The 21,982-nt window shown below is 41.0% G+C and overlaps 2 protein-coding genes across 9 annotated transcripts in view; one reads left to right on the top strand and one right to left on the bottom strand.

Moving 5' to 3' along the window:
* Nucleotides 1-9,077, bottom strand: part of LOC133461606 (cytoplasmic dynein 1 intermediate chain 1) — a 58,659-nt gene extending 49,582 nt beyond the window's left edge. For 2 of the 8 annotated variants that reach the window (XM_061742697.1, XM_061742699.1), the window contains exons 1-7: nucleotides 8,777-9,073; nucleotides 8,005-8,138; nucleotides 7,633-7,747; nucleotides 6,897-6,984; nucleotides 5,668-5,709; nucleotides 4,314-4,373; nucleotides 3,971-4,086 (exon numbers count right to left, since the gene is read on the bottom strand). In XM_061742697.1, coding sequence (XP_061598681.1) covers nucleotides 3,971-4,086; nucleotides 4,314-4,373; nucleotides 5,668-5,709; nucleotides 6,897-6,984; nucleotides 7,633-7,747; nucleotides 8,005-8,124 — 541 coding nt within the window. In that variant the 5' untranslated portion in view covers nucleotides 8,125-8,138; nucleotides 8,777-9,073. Of the gene's footprint in view, nucleotides 1-3,970; nucleotides 4,087-4,313; nucleotides 4,374-5,667; nucleotides 5,710-6,896; nucleotides 6,985-7,632; nucleotides 7,748-8,004; nucleotides 8,139-8,776 lie in introns of all 8 variants that reach the window. The other 6 variants (XM_061742701.1, XM_061742702.1, XM_061742703.1 and 3 more) reach the window with 4 other exon arrangements.
* Nucleotides 9,078-10,570: 1,493 nt separating this feature from the next.
* On the top strand, nucleotides 10,571-21,699 carry pdk4 (pyruvate dehydrogenase kinase, isozyme 4). The gene is made up of 11 exons (XM_061742693.1): nucleotides 10,571-10,952; nucleotides 11,270-11,411; nucleotides 12,802-12,873; nucleotides 14,840-15,024; nucleotides 15,954-16,043; nucleotides 16,326-16,403; nucleotides 17,887-17,963; nucleotides 18,056-18,154; nucleotides 18,265-18,378; nucleotides 19,429-19,542; nucleotides 19,810-21,699. The coding sequence occupies exons 1-11, from the start codon at nucleotides 10,835-10,837 to the stop codon at nucleotides 19,951-19,953; spliced, it is 1,233 nt and encodes a 410-aa protein (XP_061598677.1). The 5' UTR covers nucleotides 10,571-10,834; the 3' UTR covers nucleotides 19,954-21,699.
* The last annotated feature ends 283 nt before the right edge of the window (nucleotides 21,700-21,982 follow it).

Here is a 21,982-nt window from a genome sequence, read left to right as displayed (position 1 = left end):
CTGTTGGCTGCAGTACCCCTGACGGCCGTTGTGGTGAAGGGTGGCGCTAGAGAGTCTCATTTCTTAAAAGGAGCCTCAAGCTCCTTTAAATGACCTTTAAATTCCCTGTTCCGATGCTCGGTTTGAACTGCAGCAGATCGACTTGACCACTTCTACATGCCTAAATGCATTGAGTTGTCGCCATGTGATTGGCTGATTAGAAATAAGCGTTAACGAGCAGTTGGACAGGTGTACCTAATAAAGTGGCCGGTGAGTCTATGTTTTAGTGCACACAATACTGAGTTTCAGGGCGTTAAGAACGCTTCACTCTGGAATTTCTTCAGCCTAACAGCTGTTCTTGATGATGTCATGGGGAGGGGGACATTTCCTTGTATGGTCATATTGTCCAGCCAGTCCACACCCACAAGTGTACGAACTTCAGCGGTCATTAATGACTGGGCCGCGAGGATCCAGCGCGTTTTCCAAACCAGGGGATCAGCATTACTTCCAACTAAGCATTTCATTTTTGATTCCAAGATGTCTCCAAGGACATGTGTTTTCAGTTCGGAGGGAAAACCAGCCGACCACGGCTCAGCGGATGTAGTTTACTTTTCCAAGCCAGAAACAAATACATTTGTTTTCCACGACACTTCACAGCCTACTGTTGTATGAGCAAGGCCAAGCAGGCCTCTGGATTTGCATTAAGACTAAACAATTTGTTTATAAGTTCATTCATCTGAACTGCAAGTTCGGAGTAAGACTGTTTTGTAGGCATGTTGTTTCGTTTGAGTGCTTCAGTTACTGAGACTCACACGAGCACAAAAGAAAATATCATTTCTCTTCTTATCAAATCAAGTACTTTTGACTCCATAGTTGAGAATTATGAATTCATTATTTTTTAAGTAATCATGTTCCTTAAATCATCAGGCTCTTTAATTGCCTTAAATCCAAACTTAAATTATGTTTGTTTATCCTAATGTTTAGTTACCTATTTTTAAGTTTTTTGCCTGTAAAGATCCTGCTGGGTCAAATGTTTAAATACTGGAAATAATTGTCTCTCTATTCTTGCAGGATACTTTATATGCTGTAATTCTCAGACAGGGGTTCATCCTGCTCTTTCCCAGGATTTTTAAATCTTTTTCACATTTTTAGGGGAGATTTTTCTCATTCAAGTTGATCTTACAGATACCGAAGGTACCATAAACTTTACAAGTTATAAAAATGTGATTCAGTAAGCGAGTGCAGCTGAACTGACATGACTTCCAATTATCATCCTGTAGAAGCTAAAAACTGTGCACCCGCTTCGTTCCTGTCATCAGTGCCTTTAGTTAGTCTGAAATAAAGCCAAGAGTACCAGTCAACAAGAATTATCAGATATTTACATTCAATCCTTTAAGGGCAAAAAGTGCAGTGTCATTTGAAATTTCAAACAACTGTGACTTCTCAAAAAGGATGTTAACACAATCAGATCGAGCTTCATGAAAAAGTCAGCGCTCGACACACTTTGTTTGACCTCGGTCAGTCAGTTTCTGTCACACACAAGGCCAGACCGTACTTGATTTCCACGATACGTCCTTCGAACAAGACATCCATCCCCCACAACAAGCGCATCCATTCATACCAATTAGAATAACAGTAAATAACCGGAGCCGACCGTGACTGGGCTAATCTGATTGACGGGCACAATGGAAACTGGGAACAGACAGATCAGTGAGCATCCAGTGGGAAAAATACATACATGGACAGCAACGCATCCCAATCTACAAGGCAGCCAATTAGTCACGGAAATGAAAAGCCTCGTCATTAATACAATTAAACAACAGTCACACACATACAAACCTTATGAAAACACAAACTCTTTTGTGGGGACATAAACACATGCAAAGTCAGATTGAATCCAATATTGAGAAACTGGCTTCGGGCTTAAATATTTACTCTTCAATACCGCAGTCATGTCACTCGCAAACGGCAGCCACACTTGTCCATCAGGGGATATGTTATGGTTGAGAGAGCAGGAGTTCATGGGGCGATGAGAGAAACCCCGATTCATCTGCTACTTCTTCAATGTTACCATGGCCTACGGCGGTGCTGGAAACCTCTGCCTACAGTACTTTTGTTGATCTTCTGAAATGATTGAATGTGAAATTCAGAATATACTGTGAAAAGAAGAGCTAAATAAAATGTACAAAAACACAAACCCTTCTCTTTAAAGTTAGGTAGGTCGAGTATAAAGACAGAAGCACTTTCGCTTACGAAAGTTATTAAAACACAGCCACATAAAACATATGGAGACTCAAGATGAAGTCACTGGCTTCTTTAAGACAAAAGCACATCACACGGACACGCACACACACACACACACACACACACACACACACACACACACACACACACACACACACACACACACACACACACACACACACACGCACACACGTTGTAAATACACACTATAAACGACCGTCAACTCAACTTTTCTATTGAAATTTGAAAGTCACAGCATAAAAAAAAAACTTTTCTGAAAAATCAGCCAGAAATACAGGCAGGTGCGACCATCTGCATCTTTTTCCCCCCTTTTCTCTCAACACACAAGCTTTGTGGCAGTCTGCAAAGGAAGGGTCTCCTGAGGCCGAGGTCACCTCCTATTAGACCACCGCAGCTCTGCTCTGGTTTCCAGATGTTCTCATACGTGCAGACACACACACACACACACACACACACACACACACACACACACACACACACACACACACACACACACACACACACACACACACACACACACACACACACACACACACACACACACACACACACACACACACACACACACACACACACCTGTGCCCACAGACCTTCTGAACATGCTCTTGGAGGCTGAACACAAACAAACTTAAATGGATCAGCATACAGCGTTGCTGCAGGGGCTTACTGGTCGTAGTGTGTTTATTTATGTGTGCACGTTGTGTAGACTTTTTGACCTTTACAACGCGCTGCTAGTCTTCACCTAATTGTCAAGTACATTTTACAACAGTTGAATGTTTGTTTATTGACTCCTTGTATGGTTGGGCAACCGTGACCAAGGCAAAGCAGTTGGGACTCCGTTTTGTATATGTTTATGTATATATGTGTGTGTGTAAGCACATGTGAGCGCATTTACATGTCTTACAACACACAGGTCAGTGCATGTGCACTTGTTGAATAAATGAGCTATTCCTGGGTCCGTCAAGGAAATGAGGGGAGTTGAAGCAGGTCATTTGGATGCAGATCAGGACAGACGTGTATGTGCTTCGTGGTTGCTGGTTGAGGGGGGGCAGAGGAATCCACACCAGACCATCTATTATAATGACAGGAAGCAGGAAGTACAACCCCCTTCACAGTCACATGGCTGCCAGCTGTCTTGGCAGCTAGAAGATGGAAGATAGAGAAGATGATAGGGTATGTGTGTGTGAGCGAGTGTGCATATACGTTGGGACAGACTCTGTGTAAGAGAAGAATTATTTCTATTTGCATTCAAACATGTGAGGAAGAAAATCCTGAATAAAAGCTTCTGCATTTGCCAGGAGCCCGGGATTCAAGTTCCGTTACATGGCATGAATCCAGCTGACCCCCATCCAAATATCCATTCCTTTCCAATATAAAAATACTTAAATCTATACACTTTAAACCCCTTAATGTTATACCAGCTCCACTGCAGGATTAAAGCTCCACTTTGACCATATGGATCCATTTAGTCACTGCTACTCAGCACACATCCGAACGCCAACTTGCGGAGACTAAAGTATGCATATACACATTTTCACAAATATTCACACTATTTATGTGTAAAAAACTATAAAACTCTGTCAGACAGACTTATACAAGATGGACAAAGTAAAGCTTTTCTGCTCTTAAAATCCCCCTGACCTTCATTTTTAGACCTTTGAGCTGTTCGAACCTACTTTGTGGATCATATGAAACATCACCAGTGGCGCACATATAAAAGACTTACCTTCAGACAAGTGGGCGAGACTTGGTGTCTGTGTTTCTTTGCAGTATGAGACCACCTCTTTGGGAAGGAAGTCTACCTGTGTGATCTTAGAGGCCCCCAGCCTCTGCATTCTGCGCCTGCGGGAGAGACAAGTGCTTCTGATTAGCAACTGTAACCCCAAATTGATCAAAAACAAGGCAGCATATTAAGTTTTAGAATACAAAGTGTAAAGCAATAAGCAACCTTTAATGGGCTTCTTATTTAAAGTCAATTGTCTTATCAGATGAAGTATGAAAAAAACTAAATGAGGTGCTTTGCCTTAAATCTTTATGTCAGTGCGGAATAGGAAAAGAGAAAGATGTACCCGAGCTCAGAGTCAGCCTGCAGCTGCAGCACCGAGGGGTCTGAGTCCCACTGCAGTGTCCTAGTGTCACCAACAGGGGGGGCAAGAGAGGATATCCACGTTCAAAAACATTTTTAACCAACACCAACGATGAAACACAGATCTCTATGGCACTAATACACATTACCACAAGCATGCACACTCACTCGCTAATCACTTATCTACAGAACAGCTTCAACACTGAGTCTGCTATTGAACATCAACATCAATGCAATAATCACACTGACAGTAAGGGACTGTTTCAATAATTCGATACAGCTACATGTATACATGAGGTACAGCCTTATATTTGATCATATAAGGCCTCTGCTCAAATCTGGGACTTCTTGGTCTTTAAACATGGATTTAAAGTGCAGATTTGCACCATTCATTTGAAGATTTTCATGTATAAACTCAAATTATGGAAGATATAGTGGCAAAACAGGCTCACCCATCCATGACACAGCATTTTTTATAAATACATTTGAGACACTGAAACAGAGTTTTTTCGTTTTACTATTAATTGGATATGAAGACTATTTAATTAAAGATTGTGGTGTGTATTTTAGGCACTTGAATATGTGTTGGTAAATAGTGAGAATGCCATGAAATTGTATTTGTAAAACAAATGTACTCTTATTTAAGTTTGAAAGTGAAACTCATTCAAACATACAGATTGATCTCACTCCAGATAATTCACGACATAACTGCTGAGCAAATCCAATAAATTAAACAACAGTAAAAAAAAAAGAAAAAAAAGTACTGAGCTCATTCACAGAATTCCTCAGAAGTTCCAGCTTGTTTCAAACCGGAATTCTTTTTTTTTTTATGAGCAGGGAAATCAAAGAGTAACTGAAACCTAAAAGAGTTTTCTGTCAAATTTGTTTGGAATATCTTCCAGCTGCAAAAAGGGATAACACGAGGCCTCCCGGTGGCACATTCAGGGACAGAAAACACATCCATTACACATAAAGCGTGTGTCATGCAGCATCAAGTGAGAGTGCCAGGGCATTTATTTAGCCTGACACACTGGCTGTTTTGCAGTAACACAGATGACACTTTAAGCAACACTGTCGACTCTGTGAAGACTGAAATGACCTCAGTGGCTTAGCTCAGGCAAGCAGAAATATTTCAACCTGGTATTAGACGAGGCAGCAGAGCTTCAGACAGGAAGACACCAGAGGAAAGTGGAGGGATGAAAGGAGACAGGACACTGCACTGTTTTGATCTTACAAATCATGACGGGACCACCTCTGTAAGTCACTGACAACACTGTGGGAACCTCTGCTTAAGAAAGGTAAGGGAGGGTTCCTGAGTTTGACATGAAGGGTCTTACCTTGAGCTCTGTGCTTGGGGCTTGTTTTTAGAGAAACCTGACCTACGAAGGGACACACACACATACACAACCACAAATGGAGAAGCTCAAAATGGCATGCCATCATTCGGGGTGGATTTGGGGCAGATTAAAAAAAATGTAATCTTTCATTCCAGGCTAAGCAATAACTCATCAGTTAGTAAAATCCAATTGGTAAAAGCTATAAAGGAATGATTGACCTTACATAAAGGAATTCCCCTTTTGTCTCTCACTCAAGCTTCAGCCCCAATTCCACCCTTGGGCATACCAGAATAACACATCACTAATGATCCCTAAAGGTGCCGCTCGCACATCAACCTCACAGTCAAAAAGCCATTAAAAAAAGCAAATGGAAAGCGCTTGATGACCACTCTTGTCCTAGCAGCATTCACACTGTCACCCATTTACGTTAGTTAAAGTAAACAGCTGTAGTACTTAATGGACTATAATACAATTAAATGCTACAACAGCTGGAACACGTATGATCTATTATCTTGCAAGTGTGTGACCGCATCAGAGCAATAACAATAGTGGAGATATTACATTTAGTCACTTGTGCTCAAATGAGTTACCTCCTAAACATGTGGCTCATACCACTGAGAGTAAAAGCCTCCTCCTAAAAATCCACCCACGCAAACGTATCCACAAGAAAGCATCGCAAAACATCATCTTGTTTTACATTTACTTTACGGGAAAGACTATACTTGATTATATCTGAAAGATATCAAAATCTAAATCTGGACAGTGGTCATCAAAACACTGGATGCCATAACAAATTACACCAATACAAGATTCAAATTTAATGAGGCAGCTTCCCCATCCTTACCTAAACCTGCTGTTCCAGGATCAGGAAAAGAAACAGAAAGCAGATCAAGTAATACATCAAAAGTCAAAAGCCCCGTGACTCTTTTAAAATTATTTTTAGATTTGAAGTCTTAAAGGTAATGAGTATGCGTTGTTACTTATTTTTGTTTAGAAGTAAGCTCTACAAAACCCTCGAGCAGACAGTTTCTCTGCAATAAACATCTTAAATGTATTTTTCTTTTCTGTAACAACAAATGATTGAAGAATGTGTCTTTGTAACTGGGCATTTCAGTAAACAAAACAAAATGAATAAATAAATCTGTTTTGTTTCTTTTCAAGTAACCTAAAAGAGGTAAGAGGTCTGACTCAGACACTCCAAATCTGAGCAGTGTTTGATTTTGGCCTACCTTCCCGCTGCTCCTCCATCAACTGAGTCCTGGCTTCCCGTCTCACTGGGCGTGCTCACTGACTTGGCGGGGGAAATAGGAGTCGGGACTAAATCACGAAAATAACAAGGGATCTGATGTTAAAAGGTGCAAAGGAAGAACAACTCAAAATGTTGCAGAAGAAATAGAGTTAAACAAATGGTACACAAATAAAATAAATACTAAAAAAGAGATGGGAGAAATTGCAGATTGAGGGTTCAAACATGCATTTTTTTGTTTTATTTTTATTTTCAGTGTATTCTGATTTAGAAGATGCATTCAAAATAACTCTGGCTAATAATAAGTATGCAGTGGCCCAGTTTCGAGGTGTCATTACAATGTCAAAACCACAAGAAAACTACAATCTCCCAGGGGCTCACCGGGTGTGAGAGAAGTAAAATAAAGAGTGTGATGCACAAGATGCTTTCTTAAACTCATTTAGGCCATATTTCAATCAGCTGTTTCCACTAAAAATCAGATCCACTGCTTAGAGTTAGAATAAAAACTCTGTCACTGTCCAAAATATTTCTGGACCTAAATGTGCATTCCAATTCACTTTTAATAGATAAGAACCACCAAATGATGTTATATGAGTACATTTAATGACGTATATCTTGATATTCATACAGTCAGGACAAGTTTTGGTACTTTTGCAGCACAATCACAAGAAAGCGAGCAAGGAATGCTTTATCTTTTGGTGTACAGGAACAATTCTTACCTAGCGGAGGCTCTGGGGAGATACCAATACTCTGCAGCAGGGCCTCAGTCTCCCTGCGCTTGCGATCCAAGTCTGAATCTTCTGTGGTCACCTCTGTTTTCTGCTGGCTTTCCGCCTGCACGGGACACAAAGACAAACACCAGCTTACCCAAGATCCAAAGAAGTTTAGAAACGGGTTCACAACTCACGTCATGATCTGGTGGACAGATGACAACTTGCTTGCGTTTGCACAGTTCGATCCAAAATTCCAACATTGGCCCACAACCACAATCTTTTTTAAGGAGCCACATCGTGACGAAAAGCAGCTTAACACACACATACACAAATCCACAAGAGGTACAATGTGAGTGGTGATAGTGCGACTTTACTCACTTTTCTCCTTACCTCTTTCTTCTTCCTCTCCTCCTCCTTTCTTTTTTTTTCCTCCCTGATCTGGGCGAGGCGCTGCTTCTTGCGCTCAAGCTCTGCCTTTAGGTCACTTTTGTCTGACATGGTGCCCTGCAGGTCTTTAATTCCAAAAGGATAATGAAATGCACATCATGCCCGCGATTTCTTGATACACACATAAAACTTAAAGGACCATTAAATTGCCCAATTAGCATAATTAATGGTTAATAAAATAAACTGGATAAGGCAGCTATACAGCTGTATACACTAGTGGCATATCCTTACAGATAAAAGGAACTTCATTGTTGTATAAAAAGTTATCATAATAGGTATAATAAAATATCAATATTATGCCAAGCCAAGAAGTTAAGTACTTTATCACCACTGTTTATGTTTGGTGAACATAGCATCAATTATACTGGTATGATTATATAATTGAGAGGAAGATTATTTGCATGTGTCTAAAGGTATGCAGACTATTGTTTTCCAAACATCCAGAGGCTCATTCTATTTAGACAACCTGCATACAAAAATATGGACACAGAATCAAGAATGAGACCTTTTGACTCAATTTGGGAGGAATTACCATGCTGTCACAGCAAGCTAACTGCCATTGTGGCAGCATGTGTGATCGCAGTGATGCGTTCAAGGCCATGGCAATAACTCTACAGTGAATTGTCCTATAAGAATAGCTTAAAAAACAGGTTGCTGTAACAAAAACAGCCATATAAATCTAGCTTTATGGTTTCAGTCATACCTGATCCACTTGGTAGTGCTAATGATGTGTCACCGGCAAAGATGCTGTCTCACTGCTGAGCCTCGATGTGAATCAACACATCCCCTAATGTCGCCTCCTATCGTACTGTTTCGTAGCCTCTCTGCTGCTGCCGAATAGGAACCCCGAGTTTAATGATTACGTGGGTTCAAAGGGGGCATTTTATCCAGCAAGACAATGCTCACGGCAGGTGCAGCACACGCCGATACATCCCTGGGAAGAGCGAGAAGATGCTGTTTTGGGAGGAGCAGCGGAGGAAATCCCACCTCTTCCCCGGCAATGATTGTCATGTGGTTGTCATGGACAACGGCGCCATCTTGAGGCCATGTGGGGAAGTGTGTTGATAGAAAAAAAATGAACATATTCAATAAACAAACACATAACTCGCACATGCAATTGATCCATGATACTTTTTTGGGGTAATATTGTATCTTTTCAACGTGTGACAAACAGACTAACACAAGCTTTATGCTAATAAGTTTAAGCAAATACATTGCGAGAGAAAATATTTATGGCTCAAGCGTGGTAGTATTGAAGTATTCAAGGTGATTCTCTTCCATGATATTATAAAATAACAGTTTATAATTGTTTAATCAACCGCATCTCTATGTTACGTTTGTATATGCATTTTAATATGTAATCAATTTAATATATAACATACATATCTATATTTTTTATATATAAATACATATATATGTATATATATATTTCTTTTTAAATATATAAATACATATATATTTTTTTAAATAATTAATATAAACATATTTAATATATAACATATATACATTTTTTAAATACATATATATATATTTTAATATATAAATACATATATTTGTATATATATATTTTTTATATATAAATACATATATATGTATATATATGTGTATATATATATGTATTTTTTAAATATATGAATACATATATATGTATTTATATATTAATATATCTATATGTGTGTGTATATATATATATATATATATATATATATATATACATACACTTTTTTAATAATTAATATAAACATATTTAATATATAACATATATATATTTTTTAAACATATAAATACATATATATATTTTAATATATAAATACATATATTTGTATATATATATATATATATATATATATATATATATATATATATATATATATATATATATATATTTATTTTTTATATATATAAATACATATATATGTATATTTTTTTTTATATATATAAATACATATATATGTATATATATGTATTTATATATTCAAATATATATATATATAAATATACATACACTTTTTTTAAATAATTAATATAAACATATTTAATATATAACATATATATTTTATATATATATATATATATATATATGTATATATATATATATATATATATATATATATATATATATATATATATATATATATATATATATATATATACACACACACATGTTATATATAATAAGGATGTTGGAAGCCTACGCTAGGAATTCTGGGAAAAGTAACGTCCGTCACGTAGCAACGCGAGCGCCATGACGCAGAGGGGCTGCACCGTTACAAGAATAATTTATTTATTTATACCCTTATTGGGCTTTGTCGTATTTAAAACACAACCCAATGCAATATACACGTATGTTGTACATCTCATCGGTAGAGGATGCTATAATAACAAAGTTGTGTTATTGTGTATTTATACAGCGCAAGACGTTTAGACGTACACAGGCGGACAGAGCTCCGCCCCCGTGAGAAATACAGCCTTCTGATTGGTTCCCTCTCACGTCAATCAGGCGTCTGCTGCGGAGACAACAACATACCTCTGTCGCTGTTGGAAGTTGAATTATGAAGGCGCAAAAACTGTTGGACAAAATGGGAGAAGGCTCTTCGATAAAAAACCTATCTGGGAACCTATAACTTGGATGAGTATCTTTTGTTGCGTCGAGGTGCTGCTGCTCTGGATCAACAGCGTCAGACGTGGATTTGTGTCGGCGGAGGAAAGGGCAGCTTGTGGCTGAAACACTGACAGCTGGGCTCTGCAAAGGGGAGGAAAAATGAAGTTCGCCCAGTTTTTGTTGAAAAACGGCTCTCTAGCTGGTATACCGAAACAAGTGGAGAAGTTTTCCAAGTTTTCCCCTTCGCCCTTATCTATGAAGCAGTTCATTGATTTTGGTAAGCATGGGTAGTGATTTCTGTGTCTGTGCTGATATTTAATTCTGCCTACTGTACATTGTCACATGGCTATTGACACGTGATGATTCAAGATTTAACCCAAGTATTTACATAATGTGCATTATTGCTCAGCAGGGGTAATTTCACGTGCAAACCCGCTTCCAATCAAGGTCAAACGTTCACACAAAAGCTATAATTGTTAAGGAGAGTGTGATCCATGTTTGTTTTTCCTTTTTTTGACAGGGTCATTGTTTGGTTAACATGCTCATTTACTTTTCTTATTTCTCCTGCATTGTTTGCTCTTCATGTGACTGCAGGCTCTACAGATGCATGTGAGAAGACCTCCTTTGTGTTCTTGCGACAGGAACTTCCTGTCAGACTGGCTAACATCATGAAGGAAATTGATTACCTACCTGACAAGCTCCTTGGCACTCCATCCCTGAAGCTCCTCACCAGCTGGTAGGATTCCTGGACCGCCAAATATACCTTTTTGTTTCTGGTTTGTACCAAAAAGATGTGACCAGACCTTAGTCGTAACAACACTCAGTATATGCACTCGGAATATGTTATTCTTGTATTATTTCTCGTGTCATTTTCCTTTAGACTTCACTGCTATGATTCAAAAATCTTTATATATATAATATTCATGATCCAGATTCAGGGAAGCAAGTTCAAACCATGATACAACAGCGGCGTTGCTCTTGCTCTGCCATGAACACTTAAAATGGACTGATGAACATCAGCCAATCAGAGAAAAACCTTTTGATTCCTTAAAAAGATGATTTAGAAGTGCGTGATTCCTCACAGACCTTCACACATTTTGTTCTTGAGGTGAACCAAGTGTTCATTATTGGCCGACGTCCATGAGGAGGCTTGCAGAGCTCTTGAGTGACCTTCAGTTGTACGCAATCGGTGGATTAGACCGCACTGAGAAAGCTTTGACTGAAATGAGTCAAACCTCCTTAACACCGAGGCTACATGAAGCACAAGTGTTTCCGTGCAGGTGAAATGATTATTGTTTCTTCTTTCAGTAGTGCATATTAATTATGTGTCCGTGTTGTGATGCAGTACAACAAAATATTCGCAGAGGCATGCAATAGTACCTGTTGAATTCAGCCCTCGTCCTCAGCACTGTAGCACTAAAGTTTGCTGTGTACATAACAGAAGAATGCAGCAGGTACAATCATGCAAAAGTTCAGATCAACTTTTCTTGCATGACCGCTTTTCTTTAAAGCCAAAACAACACGCTTTTGAGTACTTGAGCAGCTGCTGCCCTCTCAATCATTTATGTTGTGTTGTGTTGTGTTTGGCCATGCACTTCCTAAATATTAGCATCTTTCTCTCACTCCTATTTTTTATACTGCCACAACAATACAGGTTTATGTGACATTTATTTACGATATTGGCGTTAGAAAGAGGACAGCTTGATAATTCCAGATAAAGTTGTGAAATAGTCAAGAAATCAAGAAGTCTGTTTGCATTTGGAGTCTTGGCCTCTACTTGAGGGCTAGAGGTGAGTTGGAGGACAACCGGCACAAACAGAAAGTGCAGCCGCTCTGCTTGGTCACCTTTCACCCAGTTTTTCTGCAGCAAGGCAGAACGAGAGTCCAAGAGTTTCTGTCATCACCCTCATCCTCTTCACCCACTTGCCTGCATGACAAGTCTGTGACATGATAAGCAACTGTTATTGTAAAGGAGAGGACAGTTTTTAAGCACATTGGATATAATTTGTGAAGCTTTGCAAAAGTTTGCGCTCCAACTATCTTTTCTTACTCTTGCTCATGTTTATTTCTACAATCTGAACTGAAGAGAAGGCGTTTCTCTGCCCTCTTTGTGTTGTGTTCTCCAGGTATTCACAGAGTTTGCTGGAGCTCGTGGAGTTTTTAGAGAAAGATCCAGATGATAAAGATGTCCTGAAAAAGTAAGTCCTTTCACAACATATTTTTAAAGATTCTGGTCTTGGTTTTGTCTTGTTAGCAATCAAGTGATTCAGTTACTGCTGAATAACCAGTGTTGTTTTGTTTTGCATGTATTAATGTACTATATCATACCAACAAAAAATGCTAAAGATAGGGACACAGTGGCGCAGCTGGTAGTGCAGCCGTCTCACAGCAAAAAGGTCCTGGGTTGGATTCCCGCCGGGGACGCTGTGGACGTGTGCGTGTTAAGTTCCCCCAATACTTCAGCGCCCACCCCCTGGGTGGGGTTGGCAAAAGGGCCTTTCTGTGTTGAGTTTGCATGTTCTCCCCGTAGCTAATGTGAGCTACCCTCACAAAAACATGCAACAGTCCTGGACTACGGGGCGCCATATTGGATGGGGAGGATCTGGCCGGAAAAACGTGATCCTTCCACGCGCTTCGTCCGGCCGGAGAAACCCCATCCTGCCTGGTGAAAAGATGCGGCCTGCTCACTCCTCAGGTTAAGGAGGAGACCTGAGCTCAGTGCAGGGCCCTACCGGGGTTGGTAGATGGGAGCACTGCCGTCACTTATGGCCCTTTTCCACTAGTACCTACTCAGTGCACTTCTACTCGCCACGCCCCCGTCTTGCGCTTTTCCACTACGGGCTGAGGCGGATGGAGCCGTGCCAAGCAGATACTTTTTCTGTGCCGAGGTTCTGAGCGTGCTGAGTCGGCCCTGGATCTGACGTCATCACCCTCCACACCACTGATTGGTCGGGGGGCATGAGTTAGCGCGAGAGTGACTCGCAGCTTGCAACAATTTTATTATACTGCGCAAACGTCTGTTTGTTGATCCAACTGTGAGGTGCAGATGTTCATAAACCTGTTGGCCAACGAGAGAATGAAAAAAGGATGTAGACGGGCGATAAGGAACGATCAGATCCACAGGCGCTCTGTTTTACTCTCAGCCGCTCGCGGCTCCAGCTGATTTCTCATCACTGCCGACACAAACAAAGCGGTTGCGCAATCGAGTACGTCACAGCAGCTTCACCCCAACCCGCCCACTTCTCACCTGGGTGTGGAAAAACAAACGAGGACAAAGCGGGTAGAGGCGAGACGAGGCGTGACGAGCCGTCCCGAGCCAGGGCACGCTGAGTAGGTACTAGTGGAAAAGCGCCGTTAGGTAGAGACTGTCACTTAGGTAGAGCAGGTAGGTGACGAAAATGGGGAAAAACACCGGGGAAAAAAGATCTTGATGAATGCAGATGACTGGTCGTGCAGGCTAGACGGATGTCTGTTGTGGAAACAGTTAAGGCCGCATCCTTCGTGTTTACCTGTCTAGTTGTCCAGCTGCTGGAGGTCGCTGTCACAAAACGAAAGTACAAACCCGGTACTAAAAAAGTTTACGGGGAAAAGTGTACATTGGCTCGTTTTGAATCTGACGGCACCATCACGTTCTTCCTAAAGGTACACCAGAAGACAGGAAAACCATCACTGAGTTTTAAAAAAAGTATAGTAAGAGTATCAAACTGAGAAATGGGCTGATCTGAAGGTAATTCTGTTAGGATTCAAAAATTTCAGAACAATGTTCTTCAACATAAAATTGCCAGGCCCTTGACAATCGCATCATCCACAGTGGATCATTTTAATAATAAGATCTGGAGAACTTGAATTGCAGTTCACCTTTTGCTCTTCTCGTACAAGCACCAGACTTAAGCATATTGTGTTTTTTTTTTAATTTGTTTCAGTTTAGATAAAAAGATCATAGACACACAAAAATGAATGAATTGAGTGGTCATTGAATCATTTTTTGGAATTTGCTTTGACACGAATTGTCACGGACATCAGTTCAATTTTTATAAATAAATTGGATTTCAAAACTACATTAGTTTATGATTCTCCGTGCAGCTGCTGCCAACGTGCACGTGTCCTCATGAACGTGACGTACTGTAGCAATCATGAATTCACCGTGCTGTTTCCCCCCCGCAGCTTCACGCAGATCCTCGTAAACGTCAGGAACCGGCACAACAACGTGGTGCCCACCATGGCTCAGGGCGTGTTGGAGTACAAGGAGGCCTTCGGGGTGGACCCCGTCACCAACCAGAACGTTCAGTACTTCCTGGACCGCTTCTACATGAGCCGCATCTCCACACGCATGCTCATGAACCAGCACAGTCAGTATAGCACTCTGTGAATAACTGTGAGTTAACCAACACAGGTGCTCACTCTCTTAGCCCGTTTCAGTAAAGGGACCCTGTAGGTATTTGTGGAATAAGAAAAGTTGTGCTTCACTTCTGTTTTACACAATTGTGAGTATTTTTGATGTCTGACATAGGGCTTGGCGATATATCGAGATTTTAATATATATCGATATATTTTCAAACGCGATATGGTACGAGACAATATCATTTATATCGCTTTAAAAAAAAAAAATAAAATTTTTTTTTTTTTTTTTTTTATTTTGATATAGCTTATTTGGTGACAAATTGACTTGAATGTTTTATTTGAGATTTGCACAAATGTTTTGTTATTTGCACAACTGTCAACCTCAGTGGAAAAGTCTGCCTGTTACTGTCTACATTGTATTAATTGCACAGTGTATTTTAATTTAATTGTTATGCAGGAAAGGGATATTTGTTTTATTTTATTCCATAAGCATTTTTATTCTCTATATGCAGGCAGTTTATTTTTATTTCATTTGTTTTATACATTTTGATATTGTGCAGACCTCTGTTAATAAAGGAACCTGTGTGACATTTGGCACGAGGCTTTGTATTAAAACTGACAAAAAAAAAAAAAAATGAAGCTAACAGAGATGCTATGCTATAATGCTATGGGGGAAACCCCAATTATGGCACAGAAAAAATATCGAGATATATATCGAGTATCGCCATTCAGCTAGAAAATATCGAGATATGACTTTTGGTCCATATCGCCCAGCCCTAGTCTGACATATGTGTTGCCTTTACGTTTAATCTCAGATACTGTATATTTAGGATGTAGGTTGTGTGCTAGACTAGTGTCAGCCAGGCTTTATATCTGCTGATGCAGTTCTGCGTTAGTCACGGATGCAGCGTGTTAATGTTTTCTTTTTGTCCTGCAGCTTTAATCTTCGATGGCAGCGTCAACCCCGCCCACCCCAAACACATCGGCAGCATTGACCCCACCTGTGACGTCGTGGAGGTCGTAAAAGGTAATAAACGATGTTTCCCCGCTTCACGTTTTCGCACCCGTGCACGTAGACTTAAATGTGTTACCAGTCCGCCACCGCCGTCCGCTCGTAGCTGTGTGATCGTTCGCTCTGCTGGGGGCGTGGCGTGAAAGCAGCTTCATATCCGAGTGTTGTGTAACCCCACTCAGCGTGTTCCACGCGTGGCGGGCCTCGTCATTCAGACTTATTGTGTCATGTTCTCTGTTATGTGTTGACTTTCTGACATGGAAAAGTAACTCCAAACTGTGTTGTGTCACTTTCCAGATGCCTACGAGACTTCAAAAATGCTGTGTGAGCAGTATTATCTCACCTCTCCTGAAATGGAGATCACAGAAGTCAACTGTGAGTCAATAAAAAATAATCAAAATGTTATCAGAGACGAGCTCAGTCTTATCTGGATTTACATTTGAGGTCAGGGGTCTTTTTGCTTTTGTTTTTTTTACTTTTTAAAGTCTAATCTCCACTGAAATAAGTCAGGGACAGGGAGTCTGTTTCCTGTCTTTGCCAGAACCCTTTGCATCAGCGTCCCTCGACTTGATTACAAAAGGCATCGAGAGGTTATATTTATACAGTTGTCTCCACTCAGCGGCGTCGGTTTCAGTATTTCCACTCCGCTTGCACACCTATCAAGAGCTGACTCATCTAAATACTTCTGGAGTTGGACTGGAAGTCTGAAGCGAATAGCGAAGTGAAACCAGAGACGATTCTTCTCTTTGTCAATAATCCCTGAGGTTGTGTTTTCATGGGGTTTCTTTAGCTGAATTATGTTAAGTGCACCAGAGAAATCCTCACATTTGCTACCTTTTTTTTGTCTAGAAGCAAGTAGATTGTGTCGCCTGCACCTCCTTCTCTAGGACAATGAGCAAAGTGTCCTGAAATGTCCTTGTTTTCTTAGGTGGGCCAGTCCCTCTCTCTCCAATACTTAGATGGAGAGGAATATTCAGGCAGCTGGTCTTGCTGGCAGCTGGTCAAGAGGGTGTGATATACAGTACAGTATTTATGGCTTGTCGGTTGTCGGCGAGGAAAACGCAGCCCTTCTACCTCAGCTGAACCCGTCGCAGTCTGTTGAGTCGTCTTCCGTCCATAGATTGCAACCTTTTCTTCCCCCTGACCCCACCCCCACCTCTATTCCTGCATATTCCTCTTTTTCTTGTTCAGCAGCTCGCTGTCGGGTCACAGTTGATCCGGATCTTGTTATCAGCAAAACAACTCTCTGTCCTTGTTAAAGTCATGTGGCCGCAGGCGCTGCGGTTAATTCTGTCTCAGGTCTGTGAAACGTACAGCTGAGCCGTTCTGGCGGGGTGAGCTCAGGACACAAGAGAGATGTCCATATTTTAAAGCTTCTATTTTATTTTATTAGGGCCCGAGCACTAACAGTGCGAAGGCCCTATTGTATCTGTAGGAATTTTTTTCAGACGAAATGAGGGCCTTTTTGCCCCCCTAAACGTGCCCCAAAAGTCACCAAATTTTGCACGAAAGTCAGGCCTGGTGAAAAATTTCATATTTAATGGTTTGCATTAATGGGCGTGGCCTAATGGATCAACAGCGCCCCCTAGAAAACTTTGTGCCTCAAACCTCACCATACGGTTTGACGTACATGCACGAAAATCGGTACACACCTGTATTATGTCGCAACTTAAAGAAAGGTCTCTTGGCGCCATGGCCGAAACTGAACAGGAAGTCAGCCATTTTGAATTAATCGTGTAATTTTGGCGTTCATCGCTGCTTGCAGCTTTAATTTTCTTTTTTAACTTCCTGAATGTTTGCCTGCCCAGGTTTTAACACAATACAGTTTCTCTCGTTTCATGATTGAAATGTTTTACAGCTAAAAGCTCCGACCAGCCCATCCACATGGTGTACGTGCCCTCCCACCTTTACCACATGCTGTTTGAACTTTTCAAGGTACAACACCAACCGCGCTCGACAGCTCTGACCACGTCATGTTCCTCAGCATGTTTCCGCTCACCGAGTCGTGAATCCTTGTTCTGTTTCAGAACGCTATGAGAGCTACGGTGGAGACCCATGAGGCGGCCCTGACGCTGCCTCCTGTCAAAGTGCGCGTGTCCCTGGGTGACGAAGACCTCACTATCAAGGTGTGCCAAGACACAGAGGCCCATCACAGCTCAGGCGAAACAATACAAGCTGCCCTTCAGGATATACTTAAAATAAATATCCATAATTCATAAACTCCCTTTATTTTTAGATGTCTGACAGAGGAGGCGGAGTCCCTCTCAGGAAGATCGAGCGTCTCTTCAGCTACATGTACTCCACAGCTCCCAGTCCCGTGCACATAGATAATGCGCGTAATGCTCCTCTGGTAAGTTCAAACCTGATACGCTTGCTTATCTTAGCCCCACAAACGTCAGACCATATTAACATCTGCTTTTAGGGCCTCACATGCATAGAGAAATTGTATAAAAACATGTATTGAGGTTTCAAATACGTCATCGTTCACTTAATTTCATTGTTTGGTCGCCTTTCAACACGAATGAATAAATAATGTTGTAGATCAGTCATCTATTGACTACAAAAGCCAATACAACGCAAACCTTTCCAACCGATCTCAAGTTGATTGCTCTGGGTAAATGCCAGTTAAATCTGTCTCGGCTTGATAAACACGCAATAGTCTCATTAAAAAAAAATAAAAAATTACCGGTAACTTGCAATCAGGGCCAACGCAAGGGGTGTGCGAACCGTGCAACCGCACGGGGCCTCGCGCTATGGGACGTTTTTTTTTTTTTTTTTTTTTTTTTTCAATTTTTTTTTTTCCTTTTTTTTTTCCTTTTTTCCCTTATAAATATCAACAGTCATGTTCCATTACAGACCTAAATGTGTACTAGTCAATCAATAAATATATGTGCAATGATGTGCGTGTCTGTTGTTCAATACAACTGCGTCAGACCAAGCGCAGACACAAGCTGCTCTGATCCAGACGGGTGGAGTTGGAACAAACTGTCACACAATGTCGAGAGAACGAGACAGATTCAGGAAATTTCCATCAGGGGATGAATAAAGAAAATGGAAGAGTTTAATGCCTCTCTGAAAGGCTTGTTTGATAAATTTGTTACAAAAATCACCGATCCGACCGGGTCTCAAGCAGCCGCGTGGCCCCGCGTCGAGGCAAGCCCAGATGATGATGAGGCAGGGGAAGGTATCCAGTATTTTGCTAATTGGAGAGTTAAAATTGCGCATATAGACACCCGATCCAACCCGAAAAACCCCAAAATTTTGCGGCCCCCCGGCCATTTCGCACAGGGCCTCACAAATCTCCCAGACGGCTCTGCTTGCAATACCCATGATTTAGCAAGGCTCATCTGTACGGCTGCTTCGTCCCTGTTACTCTAGTATTCTTCCCTCCTATGTCCAGGCTGGTTTCGGCTACGGCCTGCCCATCTCCCGCCTGTATGCCAAGTACTTCCAGGGAGACCTGCAGCTCTACTCTATGGAGGGCTACGGCACCTCAGCCGTCATATACTTGAAGGTGAGGATCTTCTGCAAACTCTATCAGCAAGACACGGTACAAGGCTGAGCGGTGGCGGATGTAGAGCAGCTCTGTAATTCAGACAACGTGCTGTAAATTATGACTGACCGCACGCTGTAGATTAGATATCAGCTTCCATTTGAACGGTGCAAAATCTGCTAATTAATAGCAGATGGGACGTGGATGGAAAACGGGAAGCAACCTAGATGACATGCCAGTGTGACGAGCATCCGGTGTAATCAGCTCCCTTCTGTCCTGTATCGCCAGGCCCTGTCCACGGACTCCGTGGAGAGGCTCCCCGTTTTTAATAAGTCGGCCTTGCGGCATTACCAGACCAGCACGGAGGCCGACGACTGGTGCATGCCCAGCAAGGAGCCCAAGCAGCTGGGCAAATATGAGCGGACGCGATGATGGTGGACTCGTTCAACTGAGTGTGATATCACTGAGGAGAAGCAACAGCTCCTTTCCGCGTGCTACGGGACCTGGAGTTAAGCCGACAAAATCTGGAAAATGCTCATTGTGAGTATCAAAAAGGAGAAATGCAAAACAATAACCTGCTTTCAGACCCACCTCCACACCTAACAAAACCCTTGCAAATAACTGTATTTCTATTATCTATGTGCTTCTTATGGAAACGGAACAAGTATTAATCTCTCTTTGGGTCAGCGATAGCGGGACGAGCACGTTAACGGTTTGTTTTTATCAGTTGTTTCCTCTTTCAAGGTGTATCATTTCAAAGTCCACAGATAAATACTCCTTAGTGATGTAAAAAAGTAAAGAAAATTCCAGAGTAAAAGTTCTGTTTTTTGTGTTTAGTTGAAGGCGAATCGGGGCAGGGGAAAAGTCCAGTCAGAACCAGCTCCAGCGAGGTTTCTCAGGTTAAATCACGTCGCGTGATCGGTTCAGTCAGCGTAAACGCAAAGGGAGCAAAGTCTGTTTAGAACTTTCAGCTGTCATTTTCAGCTTTGCTACGTTAGCGCGACAGCTGCTGCACTGGGATTATTTCCTGCTTCGAATGATGGAGATGTAACGAGTTGTTTCAGTTTATTGGTATTTTTAAAATGAAATGAAAAGAAAAGATTGTGAATGCAGCTAACCTTCCTGCTTTAAATTACTGTAGCAATAAATCAATGCACGCACGCCTAAATGACTTTTAAGCTGAGTCATTTTAAAAATGCTTCTGTTGTTAGATGTTAAGGTGCCTATGAAATGAAAATGAGACAGACTGAAAGTAATTTAACCTTTTATTAACTACCTTTTTAACTTGCTTAACGACAAGTTGGGAGGGTGCGTTAATCCACTCCGTCAGATGCATACAGATGTTGGAGCAACACATGCTGCCATCCAGATGTATTTTACCCAACCAGGTACAGCATGAGCGTATGTAACGCCCTCCTAAAATAATCCAGGTGCCCACTAGTCTCCCTGGGGTCCGTGTAGAGCCGTCACACAGAAAGGATGTGGTGCTTTATTGAAGACAAACATGAGAAGTGAGGACATACGTGAGCTGAGGACATTACGCTACGTCCCATTTCAAGCTTTGTCGCTTCTGATATTAACTTATGTATTTTGAAATGTGTTATTCACAGACAAGTAACATTTTTCAGTTTGATTATTAACATTTAGTCTATTTTCAGATGAACTTGGTGTTTAAATGAATTGCAAGCATGAATATTGTTTTTTGACTTTTATTTCCAACTTCTTTGTGAAATGTTGAATGAATCTGTTGCAGAAGACGGACCTTCAGGTCCCTGTTATGTAACACGTTGTAAACCATTATCCTGTTATCTGGCAGCCGCACACACACACTGAGTGTGACAGACACGTGAGAGCGATTCAGAAAAACGCTGGACTGATCTCGCAGACACGGGCTCGTGCAGTATGGACTGAAGTAACAGTGCCACATGTGTCTCTGTGACATCCCTGTCATACTTTCATTCGCTGTTTTTTTTTCTGTGTCCTGCCTTCTTTGCCTAGTTTGAAGCCTTTTGGGATTGCTTTCATGTTTTGTTTAATTTTGTGAAACACCTCCGATTTCAGACCCCTGTTGTACGCTGTAAGCATCACTCTAAGGCCAAGTGTTACTGTGCTCAGTTTGTGGTTCGTCACTAAAAGGACCAGTGAATGTTGAGAATAAACTTCTCATGTGAACTCCAAGTTTGTCTTTTTGTTTTTTGCACCTTTTATGCAGCTTTATGAATGTTCTTCAATCCTAAAGCTTGCTATTTATTATCTCACATTTTTTAAAAGAAAGAAGAGAAAAAATAATAATACATGTTATTTATAACACACTTTATATTTAGTAATCTCAAAGTGCTACAGAGCAGAAAAATAAAACATGAACAAATGATTTAATTAGTAAAAAAAAAAGGAAAGGTTTCTACAGCCTAGTTGGTAAAAAGTGCAAACAGTAATGGCCTGAGTGAGTTTTTGTCCCCCC

The sequence above is a fragment of the Cololabis saira genome, chromosome 15 (genome assembly GCF_033807715.1).
Source record: "Cololabis saira isolate AMF1-May2022 chromosome 15, fColSai1.1, whole genome shotgun sequence".
NCBI classification, from domain to species: Eukaryota; Metazoa; Chordata; class Actinopteri; order Beloniformes; family Belonidae; genus Cololabis; species Cololabis saira.
Note: the sequence above shows the minus strand (reverse complement) of the source record. Positions and strands in the feature narration are given on the sequence as shown.

Coding starts and splice junctions, on each gene's coding strand:
- pdk4 (XM_061742693.1), top strand. CDS start 10,835: ATGAAGTTCGCCCAGTTTTTGTTGAAAAACGGCTCTCTAGCTGGTATA. Junction 10,953..11,269: donor GAAGCAGTTCATTGATTTTG/GTAAGCATGGGT, acceptor ATGTGACTGCAG/GCTCTACAGATGCATGTGAG. Junction 16,044..16,325: donor CGTCGTGGAGGTCGTAAAAG/GTAATAAACGAT, acceptor GTCACTTTCCAG/ATGCCTACGAGACTTCAAAA.